The sequence below is a fragment of the Chlorocebus sabaeus genome, chromosome 25 (assembly GCF_047675955.1).
Source record: "Chlorocebus sabaeus isolate Y175 chromosome 25, mChlSab1.0.hap1, whole genome shotgun sequence".
NCBI lineage: Eukaryota > Metazoa > Chordata > Mammalia > Primates > Cercopithecidae > Chlorocebus > Chlorocebus sabaeus.
Genome location: NC_132928.1, coordinates 78710818 through 78735234, shown reverse-complemented (window position 1 = coordinate 78735234; position 24417 = coordinate 78710818). Strand labels below are relative to the sequence as shown.

General features: G+C 40.4%; 1 protein-coding gene and 1 pseudogene across 8 annotated transcripts in view; both read left to right on the top strand.

The window, feature by feature from the left end:
* RGS7 (regulator of G protein signaling 7) overlaps positions 1–11584 on the top strand; it is a 571447-nt gene extending 559863 nt beyond the window's left edge. For all 8 annotated transcript variants that reach the window (XM_007989930.3, XM_037986188.2, XM_007989927.3 and 5 more), the window contains one exon: positions 10889–11584. Coding sequence is in view for 2 of the 8 variants with exons in the window: in XM_073011868.1 (XP_072867969.1) it covers positions 10889–10939 (51 nt within the window). In the remaining 6 variants the exon portion in view is untranslated. The remainder of the gene's footprint in view (positions 1–10888) is intronic.
* Positions 11585–15822: 4238 nt separating this feature from the next.
* LOC140710217 (52 kDa repressor of the inhibitor of the protein kinase-like) lies at positions 15823–18512 on the top strand (annotated as a pseudogene).
* The last annotated feature ends 5905 nt before the right edge of the window (positions 18513–24417 follow it).

Here is a 24417-nt window from a genome sequence, read left to right as displayed (position 1 = left end):
AAATACAAATAGTAAATCGATATATGAGAAAACAAAAAAGAAAACCTATTGTTATTAATACCTAAGTAAAATTCAGAAGGCAGCACAATCACTTTTTCCTCCAAATAGGTTTGTTTTGTTAATATGATAACATCTAGTATTAGAAAGGGGTTAAGAAAATAGGTGATCTTGTACAATGTTCATAAAAGTCTGAATTGCTATCACTTTTTGAATAGAATTTGACAGAATGTGCCAAAAGGTCAAAAATCTCTCACTTTGAATCAGTAATTCAAGTTCTAGTAATTTAATCCTAAAGAAAACCCCAGATGTTCCCACATATAAAAAATATTTGTTGCATTATATAATTGTCAAATATAGAACACAGTCTGAAAGCACAACAATTGTGAATTTCTTAAATATATCAAGACATATCTACTGTTGGAATGTTATACAAATATTAAAAATTAGATTTTAAAGCATTGGCTTTTGTTTCTTTTAATGATACCCATATTTGACTTTTTTTTAAATATTAATTTTTCTATTGCTCTTTGCAGAGCAGGGCTAACCCATGGGCGGTGTGCCCAGAGTAGCCACATTTGACCAACACATACGTGTGTTTGTGCATATTTGTATATGTGTGTGTGTACATATATATGGTTACTGTATAAACTGTATTTGTGTGTGTTTATATGTGCATAGAACTGAAATAACATAACAATACATTCCCTTATGTGCAATGCAATCTGATTTTTAAAAAGTATTCTATACTTAATTTTTTTCTAAGTGTTGGTAGCATCTCTCTAAATTGATTTCCTTACCAACTAACTCATTTAGTTGGTAAAACAGTATTATTTTAGAAGAAACATCTATAACATGGGTAATTGAACAAAATGTAATCTCTTTAAATATGTATCTGTGTATAAAAAGGTAGAAGGACATAATAGAAAGTAAATGATCATATTTCAAGTAATACTTATTTCTTCTCTGTTTTTCTATGTTTTCTTCATTTTCTTTAGTGAACATATACTGTTTTATTATGGAAAAATATTTTTAACTAAGAAAATGAAAGTATTTGGCTATACTTTTTACTTCTCAATTATCTTAGGAAGCTAGTGACCAGTACTTAAATGTATATGTGTTCATGAGCTATCTCCTTTTAGTACATAGTACTAGAATATTTTTCAGCATTCAACATTAAATATGACAGTTCCAAAACTAACTACAGAATTCTCTTCCTCTTGTCCTTTCCATCTTAAATCTCAAGAATTCAAGCTTATCTTTAACATTCTAGGAATTCACCCACTCTCCACAGTTTTATAAAAATTATTCACTGTGTTTCAGTAAACTCATTTGTAAGTTTACCTGGAAAAACTAATTTCATTTAAATCATGCAAGAGCTTCCCAAACACCTGGCCTAGCTTGAATTCCGTCTTAGCACCTGCCTACTTGAAAAGATTCTGATTCTATTAGTCAATCTGTTAATATTTAGGGTGTGACCAGTGACCCTCATCCCTCTCTCCACCACGCTTCTCCTCCCCCAAATTAAAAGTTAATTCTCCCAAGACCTTGGAATCTCATTACCCTGATTTCTAGAAATTTATTCCCTTAATGAGATTTGCAGCCAAAGAACCTCAACTCTTGCAAATAATCAAGTACTTATTTGGAGACTGCTATAATGTTAATGTTGTTTAACAGCTGTGTGTTATTACTTCATCAGGCCAGATGACTTACAAAACCATGTCAGAAAGCATATAAAAGCACTAATACAGGTTCTACCAGTAAGAATAATTCAAAGAGGGAACTGGCAGAGTTTAGGGGTAGTTAGAAGGCTTCAGCAAGGACATAGATAAGAAGTTCATCTTTGAAGAGTGGATAGGGTCTGAACAGGTACATGAACAAACAGGTGACTAGTGCAGAGAGCAGCAGGCACAAGGGCCAGCCAAAGAACCACTTCGTGGGTAACAGTAAAGAGTCTGACAGGCCACGGAACCCAGGTAGTGAAGGATTTGGAAATCCAGGCAAAGATGTTTCTATTTACAAGTGAAACAGGAATTTTCAACATGAGAGTAAAATAACAAACATCTAGCATCCCTTAGTTTAGACTCTGCTAAGAGCACTCCCCATCCCTGGTTCAATAAGTGGGGGGAAAAAAAGGGTATTTTTCAACATGAGAGTAAAATAACAAACGGATAACATCCTTTAGCTCAGACTCTGCTAAAAGCATTCCCTATCTCTGGTCCAATAGCATCTCATTTTACCACCATATGGCCAGCTCTTTTTATTAACATAGCTGTGGGGTTGAGTATCTGGTGAGACAGTTGGATCACATAAACCAGTGGAAAGGCAATGACAAGATTTTTACCTTTCTTACTCCCAGTTCCTCTCCATAGTCTCTGCAGCCTACAAAGCACTCAAGAATATACGTCCGAGTCTACAGCAACATATGGGAGACAGGGAGACACTCGGAGGCAATGGCTGGAGACAAACAAGCAGGAATTGTAAAAGGATAGCGAAAATGGAGGTTACATCATTTTTTTCCAAAAAAATCTTTTTTTTTTTTTTTTTTTGGAGACAGAGTCTCGTTGTGTCGCCCAGGCTGGAGTGCAGTGGTGCGATCTCGGCTCACTGCAAGCTCCGCCTCCCGGGTTCACGCCATTCTCCTGCCTCAGCCTCCTGAGTAGCTGGGACTACAGGCGCCGCCACCGCGCCCGGCTAATTTTGTATTTTTAGTAGAGATGGGGTTTCACTATGTTAGCCAGGATGGTCTCGATCTCCCTCGTGATCCGCCCGCCTCGGCCTCCCAAAGTGCTGGGATTACAGGCGTGAGCCACTGCGCCTGGCCTCAAAAAAAAATCTAAAAGATGCTGGTAACTTTCTACTCTTCTCTGTAAGCTGTTTCATAGCCACCCTCTAAAACTCTGCCCCTTTATTTCTGCTCAATCTCTTCAGTGTCCTGTAGACCAGAAAAGACTACTGTGGTCCGGGCGCGGTGGCTCACGCCTGTAATCCCAGCACTTTGGGAGGCCGAGGTGGGAGGATCACGAGGTCAGGAGATCGAGACCATCCTGGCTAACACGGTGAAACCCCGTCTCTCCTAAACATACAAAAAATTAGCCGGGCGAGGTGGCAGCGCCTGTAGTACCAGCTACTCGGGGGGCTGAGGCAGGAGAATGGCGGGAACCCTGGAGCCGGAGGTTGCAATGAGCTGAGATCGTGCCACTGCACTCCAGCCTGGGCGACAGAGTGAGACTCCGTCTCAAAAAAAAAAAAAAAAAAAAGACTACTGTGTTTTTTTGTTTTGTTTTGTTTTTTGTTTTTTCTTCTAGACAGAGTTTCACTCTTGTAGCCCAGGCTGGAGTGCAATGGCGCGATCTCAGCTCACTGCAACCTCCGCCTCCAGGGTTCAAGTGATTATCTTGCCTCAGCCTCCCGAGTAGCTGGGACTACAGGCACCTGCCACGACGCTTGCCTAATTTTGTGATATATATTTTTTTTAGTAGAAACAGGGTTTCACCATGTTGGCCAGGCTGGTCTTGAACTCCTGACCTCAGATGATCCACCGCCTCGGCCTCCCAAAGTGCTGAGATTACAGGCATGAGCCACCATGCCTGGCCATACTTTGTGTTTTTATGACAGCAATAAAATAAGTGGGCTTAGTCACTCAAGCAAACATAGCTTCTCTCTACTTCCTTTGTGAAGAAGGGATTGCAGGAGAGGAATGTAGAAAGTTGCTTCCCTCACCCTAATGCCCCAGGCTGTCAGGCTGTAGCTAAGAGCCTGGCCTTCATCAGTTCCTACTGACTCAGGGCTCCTTATCATCAACTTTCTGTTACTACTTTAAGACTAAGAATGATTTTTTTTTTTTTTTTTAAAGACAGAGTCTTGCTCTGTCACCCAGACTGGAGTGGGGTGGCACGCAATCTCGGCTCACTGCAACCTCTGTCTCCTGGATTCAAGCAATTCTCCTATCTCAGCCTTCTGGTTAGCTGGAATGTCAGGCATGCACCACCATGCCCTGCATTTTTTTTTTTTTTTGAGTAGATACATGGTTTTTCCATGTTGTCCATGCTGGTCTCAAACTCCTGACCGCAAGTGATCCACCCACCTCAGTCTCCCAAGGTACTAGGTTTACAAGCATGAGCCACTGCGCCCAGGCCAAGAATGATGTTTTTAAAGTCAGTTAAAATTTGTACCTTTGATAGTTCACTTGGAAAAGTTAAGGACAAATACATAGGTTGTTATTTTTGTTTTGAGGGTGTTGTCCCTAATTATAACAAAATCTCTACAAACCATTTAGGACAGAAAGGAATTGGTTTAGTGGAGGGGAAGTTTTATTGTGACACACTAGAGAACTCTCTTTGTTTATGTAATTATCGTATTATAGACTAGGATGATGCTGTCTATTCACCTACGTACCAGGTTTATTTTGTCCCAAAACTGATTATATGCTTCTTTTTCTAGCATATCACCATTAACTAGATGTTACAAAATGCCATAAGATCTTGAGTTTTTGTTATGTTCTAAGTATATTGGTCTTTCTCTACAGATTTCTGTTTCCACTATAATCTGTTTCCTTTAGAATCTGACAGGAAGAGTTTAAATCACATAACACATATGTAATCATGGGGTTAAAAATAAGTATTATTCACATTAAATTATTGAATTATTGTAAGAAATTTGGTTTTTTAAAAGTGCTATTGATAGGGTTTGTTAGCCCTTTTAATTTATGGAATTAAGACTTTAAAACTTAGCTATAAAAATTTCTCAGATTTGGTCAGGCACAGTGTCTCATACCTGTAATCCAAGCACTTTGGGAGACTGAGCTGGGAGGATCACTTGAGACCAGGAGTTTGAGATCAGACTGGACGACATAATGAGACCTCACCTCTACTAAAAATAAAAAATCAGCAAGGCATGGTGGTGCATACCTGTGGTCTCGGCTACTTGGGAGGCTGAGGCAGGAGGTCGCTTGAGCCTGGGAGGTCGAAGCTGCAGTAAGTCATGGTCACACCACCGCATGCTGATTTGGGTGATAGAGCAAGACCCTGTCTCGAAAATTTTAAAAAGAATTTTAAAAAACCATTTCTCAGGTTCTTCGATTTGGAAAAATTGGGAAAAGATCATTGGCAGGGGCTGGTTCCATACAGCATCCAAGGAACTGCACTGAAATTGATTGTTCCAAAATGGCTGACATGCAAATATTGTACCATGTATACTTCCCTGGAAGTGATCCGTGTTCTTTTTAACTTAATACATTGCAATAGAGTGAGCAACCAGAAGTATAGACACAATAGTTTCTTTGTGCACTAGAGTAGGGCTTATGTATTTTCCTTTCTAGTATGTGAATAAGGCAGGATTTGCACATGGTTTGCAAATAGATCCAAGTGATCTAAATCTTCCAATCCAGATGGCTTATTGGGCATCCATGCTGTCTGCTTTGACCTCAGTGCTGCACTTAAGATCTTTTTTTTTTTTTTTTTTTTTTTTGAGACGGAGTCTCACTCTATTGCCCAGGCTGGAGTGCAGTGGTGTGATCTCGGCTCACTGCAACCTCCACCTCTTGGGTTCAAGTGATTCTCCTGCCTCAGCCTCCCAAGTCACTGGGATTACTGGCGACCGCCACCACGCCTGGCTAATTTTTGTATATTTAGTAGAGATGGGGTTTCACCATGTTGACCAGGCTGGTCTTGAACTTCTGACCTCAGGTGATCCACCTGCCTCAGCCTCCCAAAGTGCTGGGATTACAGGCGTGAGCCACCACTCCCAGCCCAAGATCTGTTAACTGTTAGTTGTACCCAAATTTGCCTTTTAGTTATCTCAATACACAAAACAAATATCCTTATTGCACATTTGATAAATCTATACCACACACAGAGCTTTTATTTGTTAGTTTGTTGAGATGGAGTCTCGCTGTGTCACCCAGGATGAGTGCAGTGGTGCAATCTCAGCTCATTGCAACCTTTGCCTCCTGGGTGCAAGCGATTCTCCCTGCCTCAGCCTCCTGAATAGTTGAGATTGCAGGCACCTGTCACCACACCTGGCTAATTTTCGTATTTTAGTAGAGATGGGGTTTCACCATGTTGGCCAGACTGGTCTCGAACTCTTGACCTCAGGTGACCCGCCATCCTCGGCCTCCCAAAGTGTTGGGATTACAGGCCTGAGCCACCTCGCCTGGTCTACACAGAGTTTTGTTGTTAAAATACACCTGTATTCTCATTTCTGCCCATTGTTATGCTAATATCACAAAGCCCCAGGTTTACTGTGGGCCTATATTTCTCTACGGGCTTCTGTGAAAAAGTGTTTTTTAATTATTTCCTGGGACAAGAGCTTGTCAGGCTTAACTTGTATCATATCCAATTTTTAATGAAGTCCGTATCAGGCCAAGTACTAGTAGCTTTGAGGATTTGAGGATATTTGAAAAAATAAAAACTGTAGAAAGAGAACCATGTTTTTTTTTAATAAATTGATAAAGACATTGATAAAGACAACAGTAGATTTAATCGTTCAAATAAAAAAAAATGACTGTATCTGAGTTTCAAATGGCTTCCAATTTCAATGTAACTATTTCACTTTTCTTTTCTTTTTTTTTTTTTTTGAGACAGTCTCGCTCTGTCACCCAGGTTGGAGTGCAGTAGTGCGATCTCGACTCACTGCAACCTCTGCCTCCCAGATTCAAGCAATTCTCTACCTCAGCCTCCTTAGTAGCTGGGACTACAGGCATGTACCACCATGCCCAGCTAATTTTTGTATTTTTAGTAGATGCAGGGTTTCACCATGTTGGCCAGGATGGTCTCGATCTCTTGACCTCGTGATCCACCTGCCTAGGCCTCCCAAAGTGCTGGGATTACAGGCATCAGCCACCACGCCTGGCCCACTCTTCTTCCCAGAATTTTAAACCAAATCACATTAATCTGTAGTTTTAAAAGAAACAGTTTTATATTAGCATCTTTCCCCCAGTCTTCTACTATATAAGAATTAATTGTTGTGCCTCAACCAACATGTACTGATGTGTACCTTCCTTTATCCCACAAAGAGTAAGCACTTTTTTTTTTTTTTTTTTTTTTTGAGACAGAGTCTCACTCTGTAGCCCAGGCTAGAATGCAGTGGCCTATCTCGGCTCACTGCAACCTCCACCTCCCAGGTTCAAATGATTCTCCCACCTCAGCCTCCCAAGTAGTTGGGACTACAGGTGTGCCCCACCACACCCAGCTGATTTTTGTATTTTTAGTAGAGATGGGGTTTCACCATGTTGGCCAGGCTGGTCTTGAACTCCTGGCCTCAAGTGATCCAACCATCTCGGCCTCCCAAAGTGCTGGAATTACAGGTATGAGCCACCATGCCTAGCCAAGTAAGCACTTTTTAAAGATAAACTTTTTAGTCTTGGAATACGTATATATGCACATGTGTATACAATTCTATTCATAGCACAGAGACTACAGTAGTAAACACAGGAAATAGCATTGTATTTAAGAACTGAATCTTTTTTATTTCAACATCATTTGATTAACTTGTTGCCCAGGATTGGGGTGGAAAAGCAGTATGATTTTATGATTTTAGCTTTTAATTTACAACTTTCTGTCCTCAGTGTCAGAATAGTGACTCTGGGTTTGGGTATCTTAATGAAGACAGCATATAATGATAGTATTAATAATTATAATGATAGTATAATAAGGTAATAGCCAACATAAACTGAGTGAACAAAATGATCCATAAATAGTTTTAAGCAATTTACGTGTATCAGTCTTCAGAACAAGATTTGAAAGTAAGTACTGTTATTATTATTATCCTCATTTTACGGATGAGGAAATAGGCATGGAAGTGGAGGCAGCATTTCAGTCCGTTACAGCCAGCTATAACAAAATGCCGTAAACTGGGTGGGTAGCTTATAAACAAAATAAATTTATCTCTCACAGTTCTAGAAGCTGAGAAGTCCAAGATCAAGATGCTGGCAGGTTCAGTGTCCGATGAGGGCCCCCTTCCTGATTCATAGACAGCCATCTTCCCACTGTGTCCTCACCTGGTGGGGGGGCAAACAAGCTTCCTTGGGCCTCTTTTATAAGAGCACTAGGCCAGATGCAGTGGCTCATGCCTGTAATCCCAGCACTTTGGGAGGCCGAGGCGGGTGGATCACCTGAGGTCAGGGGTTTGGGACCAGGCTGGCCAAAATGGCGAAATCCGGCTCTACTAAAAATACAAAATTAGCCAGGTGTGGTGGCTCATGCCTGTAATCCCAGCTACTCAGGAGGCTGAGGCAGGAGAATCGCTTGAACCCAGTGACTGGGGCCTTTGGAGGCGGAGGTTGCAGGGACCCGAGACTGCACCATTGCACTCCAGCCTGGGCAGTAGAGTGAGACTGTGTCTCACACACACACACACACACAGACACACAGACAGACATAAATAGCACTAATCCCATTAATGAGAGCTTCACCCTCATACCTGGTCACTTCCCAAAGCCCCCACCTCCTAATAGCATCACATAGGAGAGTAGGCTTTGAACACGTGAGCTTTGAGGGGGACAGACATTCAGACCAGAGCAGGCAGGAATGCATATTTTATTTATAAAGCAGGGTCTCTTGTTAATAAACTGTTTTCTCTTTTATTGTTGTTTCTCCCATAAAGTGAATAAACAGAAGCCTAGTGGAAAATACCAACATTAAATTTGATATTAGCCAGGCACGGTGGCTCATGCCTATAATCCCAGCACTTTGGGAGGCTGAGGCAGGCGGATCACAAGGTCAGGAGATTGAGACCATCCTGGCCAACATGGTGAAACCCTATCTCTACTAAAAATACAAAAAATTAGCTGGGTGTGGTGGCGGGTGCCTGTAGTCACAGCTACTCCGGAGGCTGAGGCAGGAGAATCGCTTGAATCCAGGAGGCGGAGGTTGCAGTGAGCCGAGATTTAGCCACTGCACTTCAACCTGACAACAGAGTGAGACTCCGTCTCAAAAAAAACAAAACAAAACAAAAACCACTTTAATATCTTCCCTCTCAGTTGCTGAAAGCTAAGTTGTGGACCCTTTTCCCAATTAAGAAAAAACTAAGAGAAAATGGTGCATGATTTTCATTGCTGCTGTTCATATCAGCAAAGGGCCCTTATCAGTAATTATGTGGTGTGTAAAGAAAGGTTGATTATGGAATTATTAATCTTTTCTTAAACATACTGTCTTTTTCCAAAAATGTGGCTGCTTATGAACTGAATATTTCTGTTCCCTCCCCACTCAAGTTCACGTTAAATCCTAATCTCAAGGGTGACGGTATTAGGAGACAGGGCCTTTGGAAGGTAATTAGATCATGAAGGTGAAGCCCTTATGAGCAGGAGCCTTTATCAGATAGGCCCAGGGAGCTTATTTCCTTCTTCCATTATCTGAGGACACAACAAGAATGCACCATTGATAAACCAAGGAGAAGGCCCTCACTAGACAAACAATCTATAAGTGTCTAGATCTTGGACTTCCCAGGCCTATAAGAAATAAATTTCTGTTGTTTATAAGCCATTTAGTCTATGGTTTTCTGTTATAGCAGCCCAAACAGACTAAGGCAATGACCATGAGTGATGATGTATCTCCCATCACCGCCAACCCCTTTCTAAAACGGAACCACATTAGGTAGCAAATCAAGACTATTGCTATGACTGTAATTTATTACTAAAATATATGTTTCCAATTTTTTATTTTTACTTATTATTTTATCTTGAGATGTACAAAAATTCATTAAATAACTGGCCCACATAATTTTTTAATAGAACATATAAAATAAGACATGAAATGAAAACCACCAGTTTTGTATTCTGATCAAATACTTCAAATTTTTTTTTTTTTTTTTTGGAGACAGTTTCGCTCTTGTCACCCAGGCTGGAGTGTAGTGGCACGATCTCGGCTCATTGCAACCTCCACCTCCTGGGTTCAAGTGATTCTCCTGCTTCAGCATCCTGAGTAGCTGGGATTACAGGTGCCCGCCACCACACCCGACTTATTTTTGTACTTTTAGTAGAGAGGGAGTTTTGCCATGTTGAGCAGGCTGGTTTCGAACTCCTGACCTCAGGTGATCTGCCCACCTCAGCCTCCCAAAGTACTGGGATTACAGGTGTGAGCCACTGTGCCCGGCCTCAGATTTCTTATCTCTCTAGAGTAATTATAATTAACAGCAACAATGTTGACTTACGAGATTTCTAAAACCTAAGTATGTGCTTTACGTAATCGTATGATATGTGGAATCAGAATAGATCAGATTTTTTCTTGGATTAGAGTTAGAAGAAGTCAGGAAAGGATAGGAAGACATCAACAGCTGGAAACAGGGAACAAATAGACTTTTATCTTCAGATGTATAATTTTCACCTTTTTCTCCATATTATGTAAGGTAGGGGACACACTCAATCTTGAGTTTCATGAATCACACCCTCAAAAACTGCATTTTGTTTGATTAAATCATATCCTCTACATTTCTAGATATTTATAAATGTGACATTAATTTCAGCCATTGAACAAGAATGCACTCACATTATTATCTTTCAGAGCAGCTTACTAAGATTTGTTGTAACATGTTTATAATCAGTTGGGAACCTAGATGTTGCTTCATTGCTAAGCCTTGATGGAACATTTATGGATATGTTTTATGATTTGCTGATCTGTGCTGTGAAACCATCAGTCTGTTTGCAGTGGGGAGGAAGGATTTGGGAGGGGTAAGAGGGTGGAGGGAGGGAGGATAGTTTTGTTTGACGTGTCAGTGGAGGGAGGGAGCGGGGAAGGCAGGTTGGTCATGAAGTTTGAACTAAGATGGACTTAAAGGGTTCAGTTTTGACCCTTGCACACAAATCAGCTACAGTAAATAGTTGCTACTACCAAGCAGGTTTTCAGTGATCATACTTGATTTTCTTTCTTTTTTCTTGTTTTATATATTTTCTCAGGGGAAATCTCTCACGTCCAAGAGGTTAACAAGCCTTGTTCAGTCTTACTAAACGGATCATCTTGTAGCATGAATGCAGACTGGAGTCACTGCACATACTTTGTAGCTCGCTGTTGTGATCTGGAGCAGAGGACATTAGAACAAGATGTTGCATGAGCAAAGGACCTAAATTGTTATTTGTGTGTGTACATTCCATCTCCAATGGACTCTTCCATCTCAATGCCTCCATTCCAAACTGTTGTCTGCTTTCTTTCTCCCTCTACTTACGCTGGATCTGTGTCTTTTCCTTTTTAACGAGTTCAAGTGAAGTAAAACCTTTTCTTTTTTTCCTTCTCTCTCTCTCTCTCTCTCAAAGCTTCAGCTAGACACACAGTTCACTGAAAATTCAGTCAGTCAAAAACTGGAAGAACTGTAAAAGAAAAAAGTATATATCAATAAGTATACATACGGCTTCACATTTATTAAACAGTAAATTCGCACAGAAAGTTTCATTTCACCAATGTATCCACAGTCGGAAAGAAACTCCTGTCTTTGTCTGTTGTCTGTACATTCTCCGTTAATGTTTCTTGCATTTATTTTTATACCATATTTAAAGAAGAAACACCTTTTACTCCAAATGTATTAAAGTTGTTCCCTTCTCTGTAAATTTGTGTATGTTTATATTGTTGTTTTATCTTTCATTAAAAGATGCAGAATCTCATTGCTTTTGTAACTTTTGACTTCTATGCTAACTGAAAAAGAAAATGCTGAGAAATCCACAAACTCACAATCGCAGAGTTAAATTTAGGTTGTCACCTTGAAATTTATTTCAGGGTTTCAAGACACACTTGGATAGTACGGAAGCCAGGGGCAGATGGAAGTTTTTTTTGGAGGCTCACCTGAGACTTGGTAGATTCTTTTTCTCCCATGGAAGAACAACACAAATTGACTTTCCACATTTTCAAAGCTATTTAAAAGGCCTTTCTGCCTCATGATGAATATGTATCTGTGCATTTTGCAAACTAATATTTCTGTTCGACTTAGGCTTAAGTGTGACTTATTAAATCAGGTACTGATTTGTTCTTTAAAACACAATTCTAAAAATATCATAGGTCAGTGCCTCTTAACTTTTTGGAGGTTACAGATTATTTTGAGAATACATTCACCTCTTGGCATCCCTGGGAAATTGGTTCCTGGACCTCCTCAGATACCAAAATCCACAGATGCTCAAGTCACTAATATAAAATGGTGTGGTGTTTGCATATAACTTATGTAAATCCTCCCACATACTAAATAATCTCTAGATTATTATAATATCTAATACAATGTAATGCTGTATAGTTGTTATACTGTATTTTTAATTAATATAACTTTAATTGTTGAATTATTATTTTTATTTTTGACTTTTTTCAAATATTTTCCATCCAAGGTTGCTTGAATCTAAAGCTATGGAACCTGTGGATGTGGAGGGCTGACTGTGTGATGTAATTAGTAAAATTTAGTGATGCTTACTAAGTGCCTGCCACTTCATTAAGAGTTTTCCATGCCATCAAAATTCTCACATTTAATCATCGCAGCAGTCCTGTAAGATCATTTCTGCAATTTTGAGAACACTGAAGCAGAGAGAGGTTAAGTAACTTGTTTGAAGTCACCTAGCTAAGTAGTGGATTGGGATCATACGGAAGGAAAAAAATCTTTGCTTCTACCCTTCTAGGAGCTTAGCTGTGGCTCTGTAACAAAAGACAGATTAACAACAGAAAAGCATACAAATTTACGTAATAGAAGTATTACGTGCCAGGTGCAGTGGCTCACGCCTGTAATCCCAGCACTTTGGGAGGCCGAGGCAGGTGGATCATCTGAGGTCGGGAGTTCAAGGCCAGCCTGGCCAACATGGTGAAACCCCATCTCTACTAAAAATCCAAAGATTAGCTGGGCATGATTAGCGGGCACCTGTAATCCCAGCTACTTCGGAGGCGGAGGCATGAGAATCGCTTGAACCCAGGAGGTGGAGATTGCAGTGAGCTGAGATTGTGCCATTGCATTCCAGCCTGCGCTACAAGAGTGAAACTCGGTCTCAAAAAAAAAAAAAAAAAGTATTATGTGACATGGGAGGCTTCATTAAGAAATGAATACCTTAAAAAAATGATTAAACCTGAGTGTTTCTTTATACTAGGTTTGATGAAGAGTCGTGGGAAAATGTGATAGGGCAGAGAGATAGGCCCTAAGGGCAGTAAACCGGGAGAAACTGAGCAAGTCCTGTTCATTCAGATTCTCTTCAGCACCCCCCATCTTCAGGGAGGAGAATGCTCCATTTCTCTGGCTATAAAGACAGCATCTCTCACAGGAGGGTCTTATGACCTGCTTCAAGGGAAGGTCAGAGAGTCCCTCCTGAACCTGCCATTTCTCAAATTTCTTCAGCTTAAAATATTCAATATTTTGGAATAGAACTCACAAACCCCATCATCATATAAACTCAGGCAGTCTGACTGCAGGGCACACTGTACTGCCCACCTATCCATTATACCACAAATTTCTTTTGATAAAAATTATGTGAAAGTTCACAGAAACTCACAGTTGTACTATATTTTAGGACATTCACAGACTAATCTCTGTAGCTCATCCATGGACCCCAAGTAAACAACGTGACTCACTTTAAGGGCTGGATCAGTGGCAAAAAAAGGTTACCCAGCCAGGAGATGGGCCTCACTTGTCTGCTTTTGCATAAACCAAGGCATTGCAGACTCTGGTTATTTAAAAAAGAAACCAAGTTATTGATGCCTGTTACTTACTATAGATAAGTTTAAATTCTGAAAAAATTTACTATCATTCGTGATAAATCAGCAGTGGAGTCTGTTGGTTATTTAATAAAACTGTCACATAATGGAAGAGACTTGATAGGAGAAATTTATATATAAGCTATAATCTAAACACTGTAAACAGTATAGGAGATATTTAATTATATGCTTATGTTTAAAAAGAAGAAGAAGAATCCATAAAATGCAAGTAAATTAAATTGATAGACCGTATCCCTTAAAATCACTCAATTCAGGACAGTCTTGGACAGACAGCACTGAAGTTAGATTAAAACTCTAATTAGTAGAAACATTCTTTTAACGGCAACAATAATCCTATAAGAAGAGTACAGTGTTTAAACAATAAGCCTTGCATAAATACAATTGGTTGTTTCAATGGTTATCTTTCACAAGCCATCAGTCCTTAGAAGTCCATCCTTCCTGGTAATTCCAAATCATGGAAAAATTTGCCCTTCTTGGCATTTTTAATCATAGAAAAAAAAAAAAAACAGCAGAAAAGAGAAACCCTCAGGCAAGTATCCCCAAGTCAAGAATTCCTAATTTAAAAAGTTACTCAAGTTACTCAAGCCTAATGACTCCATTTAATGTGGCCTAGACAAGACTCAGATACAAAGCAAGAGTACTTCAGGAGAAGCACAGAAAAGTGTTGGAGTTCCTTGCAGTTCACTCCAGTAAGCCCTTGGCATCTGCCTCCCACCCCATGCTAAAACCATTTTATCTATAAGGCATAGAATAAAAATCCCTCAAGTTTCTATTTAATAAAATTGTTTTTAAGTTTTAAATTTTTTAACTTTGAGACCATCAAAAAAGTTATCCTCCAATAAACCAGAGTTTCTACACTCACACTGCAGAGCTATTTTCATCCTCTAAATTGCGTTGACCCAATTCTCCTCTGAGCAATGTTACAATAATGTGTTCCGTGGATCTGCACAGGATTTTCTGCTTGAATCAAAATAACAGAAATATGGCCAGCAACCTTATCTAAGCTGTGTCTGAAAATAAACGAAGGCAGAAACCCTCCCTCTTCGTAATGAGCAGTGTGAGACTTGATCTTGCTACTCAGGACTCACAGCTGTGCCCTTAGTTCTCCTGGTTGGCTGCTCACTTCTCTTTATATGATGGTTTATGAATAATTCTGGTCTACTGAGAGAGGCAAGTCTTGGCTGCTAGCACGAATTTAGTCTAGTTGCATGCACGGATTGTCTCCACACAGAAGATTCTGTGTCCTTAAATACACATTTGAAAGAGCACGTTGAATATTTAGTTGTTTTGCTGTGGTCTGTGACTACCTCTTTGCACATTTTAGTAACCCTCTAAAACGTCAGCAGGAAACAGCCAAAGCTACCAATCCATCTTCTAAGCCATTTTAAGAAATAGTGCATAATAATGAAGAATTTAAAGAACATAAAGAATAGAGAAGAACTATATTCATGTATTACACACACACACACAAATAGGTATCTTATACATTTTATTGTACAACCATACATGTGTACTTTTTGTTGAAAATGTTGTGCTCTAGAACTCATTTTTTAAAAGACATCAAATGATGTATCAAACATAAGATGCTTCCATTTAAAAATCAGATTAGAAGAAAAACTTGCAGAGGCCCTTAGATATTTTGAGGAGTTTTTGGAGCTGAAATGTGCAATGTGTTTACCACTTCATTTTCAAAAAGGTCATTAGAGGCTGGTAGACATGAATACTTCTTGATTAAAAAATTGATTAACAGGCATTGTGGGAAGGATGCGGCAGCGTCCCGGGCGGGTAGGATGATGCACCAGAGACGGCGGTGGCAGCAGTAAGCCCTCCCGGCCGCTCAGAGCGCTGTGGAGCAGCGTCCTCAGCCCGGCCTCTGACCGCGGCGCCCCTCCCCAGTGCGCCGACCAGCCTGGCTCCCCACCCGGGCCCAGATGGCTGACCTGCCTGCTCTCCTCGGCCCGATGGCCGTCCTGGCTGCCCTCCCCGGCCCCGATGGCCGACCTGCCTGCTCTCCCGGCCCCGATGGCCGGCCTGCCTGCTCTCCTCGGCCCCGATGGCCGGCCTGCCTGCTCTCCCGACCCCGATGGCCGGCCTGCCTGCTCTCCTCGGCCCGGACGGAGGGAAGGGCTGGGCAGGCAGGCTGGCGGGCGGGCTGGCGACGATGCAGAACTTCTGCGCTCCCCCGAACTGCACGCGGAAGAGCATGCAGTCAGACCTGGCCGCCTTCAGGTTGCCGAGGGACCTGACCAGATGCCAGAAGTGGGTGAATTGTAGGAGAGCAGACTTAGAAGATAAAACACCTGATCAGCTAAATAAACATGACCGGTGAGGGGTCCACCATTTTGAGACGTCTAGGGTCTGTGGAACTAGTCCTTATAGGACAGTTGTATGAGATAATGCAATACCAACAATATTTGCTCTTACCAGTCATTTGAACAACCCACCTAGAAAATGAATAAAAGAATTGTTGATGAACCTTCCGAACAGGAACAAAAACATAAAGAAACCAACAATAGCAATGCTCAGAACCCTAGTAAAAAAGGGGGTGAAGGGCCAGATGAGGACATTTTACCTCTAACCCTTGAAGAGAAGGAAAACAAAGGATACCTAAAATCTCTGTTTGAAATCTTGATTCTGATGGGAAAGCAAAACATACCTCTGGATGGACACGAGGCCGATGAAATCCCAGAAGGTCTTTTTACTCCAGATAACGTTCACGCAGTGCTGGAGTGCTGGATAAATTGTGGTCAAGGGGTCCTGAGAAAGCGCTTTGAGACAAGAGCAGTTAACACGTTGTTTTGTTTAAAAAACACAGCAGAGGCAGATGTAGAGATCTGTGAGAGCTGTATTCGGGAATAAACTCTAAGGGAAGTGAGAGACTCACATTTCTTTTCCATTATCACTGACGATGTAATGGACATGATAGGGGAAGGGCATCTGCCTGTGTCGGTGAGGTTTGTTGATGAGTCTCGTTGAGGTGTGTTGATGAGTCTCATAAAATAAGAGGGTAATTTGCAGGCTTCCTGCCTTACGAAGCTGATGCAGAAATTTTGGCTGTGAAATTTCACACTACGATAGCTGAGAAGTGGGGATTAAATATGGAGTATTGTCATGGCCAAGCTTACGTTGTGTCTACTGAATTTTCTTCCAAAATGGAAGTTGTTCCTTCTAGACTTTTAGAGAAATATCCCCAAGCTATCTACCCACTCTGCTCTTCCTGTGTCTTAAATATGTGATTGATAAAATCAGTACCTGTTATGGGAGTATCTGTTGTGTTAGGAACAATTGAGGGAGTTTGTTCTTTTTTTCCATCAATCACCACAACTGCTTTTAGAATTTGACAATGTAATTGCTGTTCTTTTTTCAGAACAGTAAAGAAAGGGATAAAGAACTGAAGGAACTCTGCCATTCTCAGTGGACAGGCAGGCAAGATGTTTTTGAAATTTTAGTGGAACTTCTGCAAGCATTTGTTTTATGTTTAGATGGCATAAATAGTGACACAAATATTAGATGGAATAACTGTGTAGCTGGCCGAGCATTTGTACTCTACAGTGCAGTAGCAGATTTTGATTTCATTGTTACTATTGCTGTTCTTAAAAATGCCCTATCTTTTACAAGAGCCTTTGGGAAAAATCTCCAGGGGCAAACCTTTGATGTCTTCTTTGCAGCCGGTAGCTTGACGGCAGTAGTGCATTCACTCAGTGAAGTGATGGAGAATATTGAAGTTTATCAGGAATTTTGGTTTGAGGAAGTCACAAATTTGGCAACCAAACTTGATATTCAAGTGGAACTCCCTGAGAAATTTTGCAGAGCTTACCAGGATAACTTGGAATCTCAGCTAACCTCTGAGAGTTACTATAAAGAAATCCTGGCTGGGCGCGGTGGCTCAAGCCTGTAATCCCAGCACTTTGGGAGGCTGAGACGGGCGGATCACGAGGTCAGGAGATCGAGACCATCCTGGCTAACACCGTGAAACCCCGTCTCTACTAAAAAATACAAAAAACTAGCCGGGCGAGGTGGCGGGCGCCTGTAGTAGAGGCTGAGGCAGGAGAATGGCGTAAACTCGGGAGGCAGAGCTTGCAGTGAGCTGAGATCCAGCCACTGCACTCCAGCCTGGGCGACAGAGCGAGGCTCCGTCTCAAAAAAAAAAAAGAAAAGAAAAGAAAAGAAATCCTAAGTGTCCCAACAGTGGAGCACATTATTCAGGAACTTAAAGATATAATCTCAGAACAGTACCTCAAAGCTCTTAAATGCTTATCTCTGGTACCCTCAGTCATGGGACACCTCCAATTCAATACGTCAGAGGAACACCAGGCTGACATGTATAGAAATGACTTACCCAATCCCGACATGCTCTCAGCCGAGCTTCATTGTTGGAGAATCAAATGGAAACGGGGAAAGACACAGCTCTGTCCACCATTTATGAAGCCCTCCACCTGCCTGACATCAAGTTTTTTCCTAATGTGTATGCTAAATGACCTATTGCCAAAGGTCCCGTATATTCCTCCTGTGATGAAGGTTGAGAATGAGCAGTATGAAAATGGACGAAAGCATCTTAAAGCATACTTGAGGAATACTTTGACAGACCAAAGGTCAAGTAACTTGGCTTAGATTAACATAAATTTTGATATAAAACATGACCTGGATTTATTGGTGGACACGTTTTTGTTTTTTTGTTTGTTTGTTTTTGATGGAGTCTCGCTCTGGCTGGAGTGAAGTGGCGTGATCTCGGCTCACTGCAAGCTCCGCATCCCGGGTTCACGCCATTCTCCTGGGTGGACACATATTAAACTCTATAAAAGTAAGTCAGAGTTTCCCACAGATGATTTAGAAACAATGGAAAATACCTAAGAGACTTTCAAAAATAGTCTTTCTTATATTTGATATTTGGAAGAAAAGCCTTAAAGTGTATGTAGGTCTTAATCACTTAATATCTTTGCCTATAGGCCTCCATTGAATACATTAGCCATTGATAATCTACCTGTTTAAACGGCCCGTTTGAACCCTCATGCTTTGAAGACCTGTCTGTTCTTCCAGAAAAGTACATTGAAAGTGCCATCTTTCACTTCCGCATGATCTCTGCAGGTGGCACTCTGCAATTGTTGAAGTCATTTTAGACATAGCATTTATTATCACTGTGGATCTCTGCTCAGGTGTTGAGTTACCAATTCTTTGAAGAAACATATTTTGAAGAAGTGTGGGAGGAAGGAATACATTTTATAAAGTGTTGAAGCCCGCAATTGACCTTTGACTAATAGGAGTTTTAAGTATGTTAAAAATCTATACTGGACAGTTACAATAAATTACCAGAGAAAGAGAAGCTTGTGAGCTTGCCAAGCAAGGATTCCAGGGTAGATTTTTGTCTTTCACAAATGAACTTAAAGGAACAAATGACAGTTAAAGTTTGAATGGAAGAGCCTGCTGTTGTTCCACATCTAGTTATTACTGTTTATATTCCTTTGTGGAGCCTACATCTTCCTAAGCTTTTTAGTAAATACATGTTGAACACTTCTGTTTCTTGGTTAAGACAGAATCAGAGGCTATGGATACTGACAACTCATTTATCTTTTTCTTTTTTTGTCTTTTTTCATGACTCTTACCTACTACCTCATCTTGATTTATAAGCAAAACCCAGAAAACCTACAAATATAAGTGTTTTGGCTTATCTAGAAAAACATGGAAAATATTGCAGTTATTTTTGGTGAGGAAAATAAACTTTGTATAATTCATTTCAATCTAAATAAAATGCAAATTTTGTTTTAAAAATTTGATGAATAAATCCTGATATCTTAATCAGGTTATAGGACCTTAATCATTTCACACTTGTTGGGAAATAAAGCCGAGCATGTTTGATATCTTTTAAAGGTTAATATCATCTTTCTCCAGTATTGGTTGAAAGGGTAAAGATAATGTAAATTATCAAGCACAATGCTTGATACATAATGGATAAAGCAATGTTTGTCTTACCTGCTTCCTTTTTCTCCAAAAGGTCATCATTGCAGAAAGATAAAAGAAATATCCACACATCCCTCCTAGCTGGGGTGGGGTCAGGGATGAAGTTTAGGAGGCCAAAACTGAGTGGTGTGGATCAGGATCCCAGAGATCACAGGAAACACCTAGAGCAGAGTCAGATATCGTAGTGGGCTGCAAACCAATCAGATAGAGTCCATAAAGTACCAGGACGAAAAAGGTGACCAAAAGGTGATACTGGGCTAAGTCAAGGAGACAGCATCCTTGAACAAGTGGATTCTGGAAACTCCACTTCTAGAAAACAAAGGCAGAGGTTGTTTTGAAGAAATCTACAGCCTCATGCTATGGTGTGAATGTCTGCCTCCTCCAAGAGTTGTGTTGAAGATGCGGTATTTAAGAGGTGATTGGGTTACATTTGCTCTTCTGTCATGAATGGAAGAACCTATTCGTGGATTAGTAGACTAATGGGTTATTACAGGAGTGGATCTGTTATAAAAGCCAGTTTGGCATTTTCTTGTCCTCTTGCCATGTGACACCCTGAGCTGCCCTAGGACAGAGTCCCCACCAGCAAGAAGGCCCCCATCAGATGCAGCCCCTCAACCTTGGACTTCCTAACCTACAAAACTGTAAGAAGTAAGTGTCTTTTCTTTGTAAATAACCCAGTCTCATGCATTCAGTTATAGCAGCACAAAACAGACTAACGTGTGTACAATGGAAAATCCTATGGGAACCCAGCCGTTATGAGCTGGAGGTGAAGAAGAGAGTAGATGACAGAGAGTGATAATGTAGCAGGGATGGAATCATCCCATCTTTCCCAGTCCAGGGTGTCCAAAGGTATTTTTCTCTGGCTCCAAAAGTATTTTTGTCCTACAAGTATAGGAACTTCTCTCCCCACTCTCTGCACCCATGCACACACCAAGTTTCCAGCAGTCTCCTGGACTACACAGGGAAGGGGTACTCATAACCCCATAGAAAGACTGCATTCACTCTTTGGCATGGGAGGTCTTGGACACCCTGTAACCTATTGATTCCATGATATAATGGCTGGAGAAATTGCCAGGTGAGCTCTCAAATCCAGGCTGGTGATGGTCCCACTCAAGTGGTAGCGGACATTTGGTAGGTGAGGTTGCAATTCACAGACTGAGGGAGACTGAATTCAGGGAATAGAGAATATACTCAGAATTGTTGCCTTCAGGCCACAGAGTTTGAATTGGCTGTGTGGCGTGATGTTGCTATGAGGAATGTATTCATATACCTAGTTACCATATCACTCCACACAAACTAAATCACTCCACTCCATGTAAACTAGGATAGCAGTTCCTATCCTAGTTTATCTGCCCTGGCATCTTCTGCCCTGCAAACTTATTACAGGACTAAGTTCAGGAGCAATTTGCTATGCGCATTCTCCATCCTATCCTCTGAACTTCTTCCTGCCTTTGGCTTTTGCAATCCTCTTCAGTATTCAGGCACAGGAGCAAGTCTTTCTGCTTTTTTTTCACAGTAAACCTCAATAGCCACAGCACAAGATTCACTGGAAAGAATTTCAGCTTCGTCTAGGCTAAAGACATTATATAATAATATTTATAAAGGCAGACCAGGTGTGGTGGCTCACACCTGTAATGTTAACACTCAGGGAGGCCAAAGTGGGAAGATTGCTTGAACTCAGGAGTTCGAGACCAGCCTGGGCAACATAGTGAGACCTCATCTCTACAAAATAATAATAATAATAAAACAAAAATATATATAATTATAAAGGCAGATGAAACATATTCTAAACCCTCCACTCTCCAAATGGGAATGATTTCTAAAATTTCAAGACTAGCAAACACATAGTTCCTTAGGAAAAGAAGAAAAGTGACTATTTTCTAACAAGAACATAACCAAAGGGGTATTTGGTAATTGTTAAAGACTAAAATCACTTCGCCTGGGAGAACAGGGCATGGATCCCAAGCAGAAAGTTCAGGAGCCGGAGCCAGGATCTCTTAGATCTCTTTGAATGCAGTCCCAATAAACACTATCTTCCTGGAGCTCAGGGTGGGAAACACGGTACTCCTGTAAACAGAGACTAACTGGACAGCCTTGCACCATTCTCAAGGCCACTAAGGAACTACGGTGGCCATGGTTTGCAGTGGCCATGGTTTCTGGTATCATCCCCTGTACATGAAGGTGAGTGAGGTCGTGCCATTAGCAGACACAGGGGAGGAAATATATCACTATGCAGGAGCATTTTCTGAGCATAACAGTCCAAATGCATCCTGGCGTGGATGTGGGAAACAGGCTGCGACTTTCTATGAAAGAGAACCACAGGAGAAATGTACAGAATGTGAGCTCACAAAACAAGAATCCTAAAAATGTTTAAGAAGATAAACATTATGAATAACAGCGAATGGAAGAGTTTACACCAAAGGAAAAAGATGAAGTCAACCTGAAAAGTATCCCAGGATAAGTATCTTTAAAATTCTTAAAGTGATAAAGAATGGAAATTAAAACAAGAAGAAACAGGAAAAATATTTTAGGTTCACACCTGCACAGAGTGAAACTTCTGAAATTAATGGTACAGAATAGAGAAAAGATCCTGAAAGTTATTAGAGAACATACACAAAAAAACATAAATCTGATTGAGATTACATGTACCTTTGGAAATGTGGACTGTTGGAAGTCAGTACATGGTTACTCTGATTTTAGAATTTTATATCCAGCTGAAGAATCATCCAAGTGTTGGGGCAGATTCCTGACAACTTCATACAGGCCATGTTTTAAATAGAGTTGCATTGACAGAACAACTTAGAATGGATTCTATCAAGAGAAAAAAAAAAAGTGGTCTAAAGAATGAATTAATATGTGGTAGCCAGGCATGGTGGCTCACACCTGTAATCACAGCACTTTGGGAGGCAGAGGCAGGCAGATCTCTTTGAGCTCAGAGTTTGAGACCAGCCTGGCCAACATGATAAAACCCCATCTCTACCAAAAATACAAAAATTAGCCAGGCACGGTGGTGCGCACCTCTAGTCTCAGCTACTGGGATGGCTGAGGTGGGAGAATCGCTGGAGACCTGGAAGTGAATGCTGCAGTGAGCTGAGATCACGCCACTGCACTCCAGCCTGGGCAACAGAGTCAGACCCCGTGTCAAAATAAATAAAGTGTGTATGTGTGTGAAGAATTAATGGTAAGCAAAGAAATTAGTAAACAAATATTAGTGAATCTTAATGTGTATCATTATTAAAAATTATTACAAAATTGAGTATCATTAGTTATGAGCTGGGAAATAAACTTGGAAGTTAGAAGGTAAGATGAGAGTGAAAAAAAAATAAAGTATTTCAACTATTTTGTCATATTTCTGAGGAAGATTGAGGTACAGAATAGCTTTATGTTTAACTAGAAAAAAACATCTTAAATTTTCGTTAACTCTATAATTATAGAACATGGACTATAAATATAGAAATGGAAAATATAACTTTTTTTTGAGACAGAGTCTCCTGTCTCCCAGGCTGGAGGGCAGTGGCATCACCTCACTGCAATCTCTTCTTCCTGTTTTCAAGCGATTCTTGTCCTCAGCCTAAAGGAGTAGCTGGGATTACAGGTGTTCGCCACCACGCCCAGCTAATACTTATATTTTTACTAGAGACAGTGTTTCACCACATTGGCCAGGCTGATCTCAAACTCCTGACCTCAGGTGATCTGCCTGCTGCGGCCTCCCAAAGTGCTGAGATTACACACGTGAGCTACCACACCAGGCCAGAAAATATAACTTTTTAAACAAATAGAGGGAAATGAAACAAAGAAAACTTCACCTATGCAATTGGAAATAGGAAGAGAAGCGAAGATAATATTAAACTGCAAACACAAAATAATATAAAAGAAATAAATTCAAGTATATTTGCAGTTGTAATACAGCTAATGGTTTTAAACTGCCTCTTAAAAATTCGCAGAGTAGACTAAAAATATATCTAGATATAGTATGTAAGGGACACTTAAAACAATACTACCCCAAAAATTGGAACATAAAGAATTGGAAAAAGTGATATAAGACAAATACTGAGCAAAATAAAGTTATATATCTCTCCAAAAAACAACTTAATATGAAAAGAAATCGTTGAACACAAATGGGTCATTCATATGGATAAAATGATTTTAAAATCCATCAAGAATCGAAAACAATGATAAATCTGTACTCAGTAATATAGCCTCAAATTATGAAGTTGTCAAATTTGATGTAATTACAGTGGGAAACTAATTTTTTTTTTTTTTTTTTTTTTTTTTTTTTTGAGGCAGAGTCTCGCTGTGTCACCCAGGCTGGAGTGCAGTGGCAAGATCTCATCTCACTGCAAGCTCTGCCTCCTGGGTTCATGCCATTCTCCTGCCTCAGCCTACCAAGTAGCTGGAACTACAGGCGCCCACCACCACGCCCAGCTAATTTTTTGTATTTTTGTATTTCACCGTGTTAGCCAGGATGATCTCGATCTCCTGACCTCATGATCCACCTGCCTCGGCCTCCCAAAGTCCTGGGATTACAGATGTGAGCCACCGAAGCCAGCTGGAAACTAACATATTAATACAAAACTTATATTAACTAAAACTTTCCAAAACTAATACAAAACTTGGTAAAGCTACACAATATGTGAATAACATGATTACCATGACATGTTAATCATGTTATTCACACACATTTATGTTACACACACGTTTGTGACCACACAAATATACCCAATAGAGAGAGAATAAACTTTATTTTCAAACACTTTCAAAATATGGAGGGTTTTTTTGTTTGTTTTTTGAGATGGAGTCT